Here is a 3970-nt window from a genome sequence, read left to right on the forward strand (position 1 = left end):
GGGGCTGGGGAAGCCCAGACCTTATCTGCCAGCCTGGCAAAATCCGCTCAGGAAGAGGGAAATTGTTATTTTTAAATCAGCAAAGTCTTGTTCCTGCTTCTCAGTGCTTTGCGGGAGAAAAGTGCATCTGCTGTGTACGAACCATATGGAAGATCCTTATTTCTTATATTTTGTTTTGATAGATAAGTGGGACAGTTTTATAAAAGAGACTGAAGATATCAACACCCTTAGGGAGTGCGTGCAAATTCTGTTTAACAGCAGATATGGTGAGTAGGAGTTAATATCCCATTATGCATCTGCAGCGCTTGTGGTTTGCATATCATTATATAGCAATCAGTTTTGTTCCCTAACACAGCAGCAGAAGCCATATGCTAGAGCTCCCTTCTCTTCCTAACACGTTTAGCCCAGCAGCTCCCAGTCTCTGGGTGTCTGCTGAAGGTTATGTCAATATTTCCATTTGCAGCCCCCCCCGCACCGCCAAGGAATTTATAACTGGGCTGTGAGAGAGCCCCGGGTTGAAGCGTGGCACGCTCGGTCAGAGTACCTGGGCACCGCCGACGCTGGCGGGCAAGAGGGACCGGTGGCATGCAACCGTTTTAAATTAACATGGCAGGGAAAAAGGAGGTTGTCGTTATTGCAGCTGCTTTTTTTCCCACCTGCGTGGCTTACGGGTGTTGTCGGTGCTCCCCTGGCCACGGGCAGTGCTTTTGGGTTGGTTCCTGGGCGTTTGGGCAGCTGTAAGCTTGGGAATGGGCTGATGGGCTGGAGCGTGTTGCCTGTCCCATCCCCATCAGGCTCCATCAGTAATTCATGAGTTATAGGTGGGCTATCGATGTGTGCTATGTCACTCGTGAGTTATACGTGGGCTATAGGTGAGCCCTGTAATGTAAAACCTGTGTATGTGCTATGCAACGCGTGAGTTGTATATGGGCTATAGATGTGCTCTGTAACTTATAATCTATACATGTGCTATGCAACTCATGAGTTATATAGCTCAGCAACTTGCCGCGGTCATGGAGGGGTTGGTGATGGCAGCTGGGCCAGCTCACCCCTGGTTTGAGCACATTTGGGGCTTTTGGAGGACACGATTAGCTGTGTTTGCTGCTGCATTGTCTCGTTGTCCCATCTCACCCTGGTTGATTTGCTCCTGGGACTCACCTTCTGGGACAAGCAAAGGAGAAGAGGGCAGGAGGCATTCGCTTTACTTGAGTTCAAGCCTTTACACCTTCATTTTATCATCAGTAAAAGGAAAAGTGTGTGTTTAAGTGAAAACCATGGGTTCATCTTTCAGCCGAAGCCTTGGGGTTAGACCACATGGTCCCCGTCCCGTACCGGAAGATTGCCTGTGACCCCGAGGCGGTGGAAATCATCGGCATCCCAGACAAAATACCCTTCAAAAGACCTTGCACCTACGGCGTCCCCAAACTCAAGCGGATACTGGAGGAGAGGCACAACATCCATTTTGTCATCAAAAGGTGGGTGGCAAGGAAGGCAGGGGAGAGAGCATGGCCTCGAGGGTGCTCGGGCATTTAAGCTGTGTTCCCTCCGTTCTCACAGGGTTTGTTTTGACACCCAAAACTCATTTTCCCCTTTTTTATGGAGAAGAGCTAAACAGGTCTTTTTCCCCCCAAGCCTCTGTTTTCCATCACTCTCTCCCTTTTTATGAGGATGTGGCAGGGCTGGCCGTGCCACGGTCACCCCCGAGCCCCGCCACCCTGCTGTAAGTCCACGCAGATGTGACTGGTGCCACCCCAAGCATTTTGGGTGGTAACGGGACCCTCCGATCACGGCATGGCTCTTTCCAGTGGCATTTGGTGGATGGGAGTGGTGGCTCCGGGTGGGAGGAGGAACATCCATATTCCCAACGCATGGGGATTCCCCTCCACCTTGTTTTGCAGTGATCGCTTATGGACATCCTATATATACGATGATGAGGATGTATCGCCTATGGGCAGGGCGTTGTGTCTTGGTGTCTGCATTTGCATTGGAGTAGGAGGAGTGGATGCCTTCCCGGTTATCCCTGCACTGTGCAACTCCTCTTTGCTTCTCTGTCAGCAAAATCTGCTTTATAATATATTTATTTATTCGGTCCCTGCCCGTGTAGAGCTTGTGGTGTTCCCTGGCTAGAGATGTGAAACGACGGCGCAGAAAAAGGCTCCCAAGGGGACTAAAATCACCAACATCAACAGAACTCAGGCATCCTAAAAGGAATTAGCTTTCCAGATGTCAGTCGCTGGAGGAGCCACTTTGTCCCGCACTGCTTGGGCTGTGCCGGGCTGGATTGGGTCCTGGAATGTGGCCCTGGGCACCCCTTGCTCCCGTGAGCAAAGTTGTGGGTGGCACCAAAATGTGATATTCAGGAGACAGGTGACATCTGGGCGATGGCCTATGTCGTGAGGTGAAGGTCCAGCAACAGCTACTTTGGTCCCACTGTCTCTTTTGGTAAAGCCAGCCTATGGCAGCCTCATTTAATGAGTTAATTAAATTAAGAGAATGACTTATAAGTAGATTTAAAGGTGCTTTAGTTAAAAAGCATCTGCTGTAAGATTGCTTGGTTGCACAACAAGCTAAAAGGCTTTTATTTTTTAGCTGAAAAATTCATTCTCTTTTTTTTAGAGAATGAGTAAAATGACTCTTTTGACTTGGTTTAATGCTGTTCATTAATAAAACCTAAAATTCAGTCACTAGAAGCACCAATTTCTAATCCCTTTTTTTCTTTTCCTCCTAGGATGTTTGACGAGAGAATTTTTACAGGTACGTTCTCCACGTCCTTTGATTTATTGCCCACAAAATTGAAAGATCATCCAGAGAAGCAGAGTTGAAATAATGTCAGCAGCAAAAGTGCAGGACGTGCAATTACGCTCAGTGGAGGAGAAGCCTTGTCTGTACCTGACACCCGGGCATGCTGAGATTGCCTTTGCCTGGGATTGTGCAGGCACTGTGTGCCCCTTAAATAGTGTTTTGAAGGTTTAAATCAGAATTCCCCGGAGTGTGAGGCTGTGCTGGTTCCCTGCGCTGGGCTGAGCTGCCGCTACAGGCAGCACACGGCAGGTTTCTGTGCTTTCAGGAGGAAGAAAAAGCACTGCTGGGTTCCTCACTGGTAAATTATTCTCTTTTTTTTTTTTTTTTTTTTTTTTTTTCCTGGCTGGGAAGTGCTAGCATCATCCAGCTGCTGACTGCTTTTAAAAGAAAAACGATAAGAATCCATTTTTTCCAGTGACAAAATCCTGGGGAGGGGGTTTCTTTGGCTTGCTTTGCCCTGTGATTTTGCTCCTTTTGGTTTGAGCTGGAGAAACCAGGCTAAGTGCTTCTTGGCAAATAAAGAGACACGGGTACCAGTGCTGTCCCAGCCGACCCTCACTCCAATAGCTGCGCCTATCCCACCGCCCTGGAGAAAAAGCCTTATGAGGAGCGGAGCTGGGGGGGGTTAGTCTGGAGAAGAGGAGGCTGAGGGGAGACCTGATCGCCCTCTACAACGACCTGGAAGGAGGGGGTAGTGAGGTGGGGATTGGTCTCTTCTCCCCGGTAACTAGTCAAGAGGAAACAGCCTCAAGTTGTGCCAGGGGAGGTTCAGGCTGGACATTAGGAAGAACTTCTTCACCGTTAGAGTCGTTAGGCATTGGAACGGGCTCCCCAGGGAGGTGGTGGAGTCATCGTCCCTGGAGGTGTTCAAAAAACGTTCAGATGTGGCACTTCGAGACATGGTTTAGTGGGTCTAGTGGGCATGGTGGCATCAGGTATACGGTTGGACTTGATGATCTTTGAGGTCTCTTCCAACCATAATGATTCTCTGATTCTATGGTACCCCCCTGAAATTTGGCACTGCACCCAAATTTGTCACCACCCAGCCCCAGTTCTGGGTCACCTGGGCTTGGCTTACAAGTAAAGACATGTTTTGGGGTTGTTGGTTTGGTTTGGTTTGTGGTTTTTTTTTTTTTTTTCTCCCCAAGCCGCCAACCCCCCAACCTGG

At 49.0% G+C, this 3970-nt stretch overlaps 1 protein-coding gene across 1 annotated transcript in view; it reads left to right on the plus strand.

The window, feature by feature from the left end:
• Positions 1 to 182: 182 nt before the first annotated feature.
• Positions 183 to 3970, plus strand: part of GTF2IRD1 (GTF2I repeat domain containing 1) — a gene marked incomplete at its 5' end in the record, with an annotated part of 33411 nt that continues 29623 nt past the window's right edge. The window contains 3 exons of the mRNA XM_009699154.1: positions 183 to 266; positions 1292 to 1475; positions 2729 to 2754. Coding sequence (XP_009697456.1) covers positions 183 to 266; positions 1292 to 1475; positions 2729 to 2754 — 294 coding nt within the window. The remainder of the gene's footprint in view (positions 267 to 1291; positions 1476 to 2728; positions 2755 to 3970) is intronic.

Source organism: Cariama cristata, unplaced genomic scaffold (assembly GCF_000690535.1).
Source record: "Cariama cristata isolate BGI_N322 unplaced genomic scaffold, ASM69053v1 scaffold18554, whole genome shotgun sequence".
In the NCBI taxonomy this organism is placed as follows: Eukaryota; Metazoa; Chordata; class Aves; order Cariamiformes; family Cariamidae; genus Cariama; species Cariama cristata.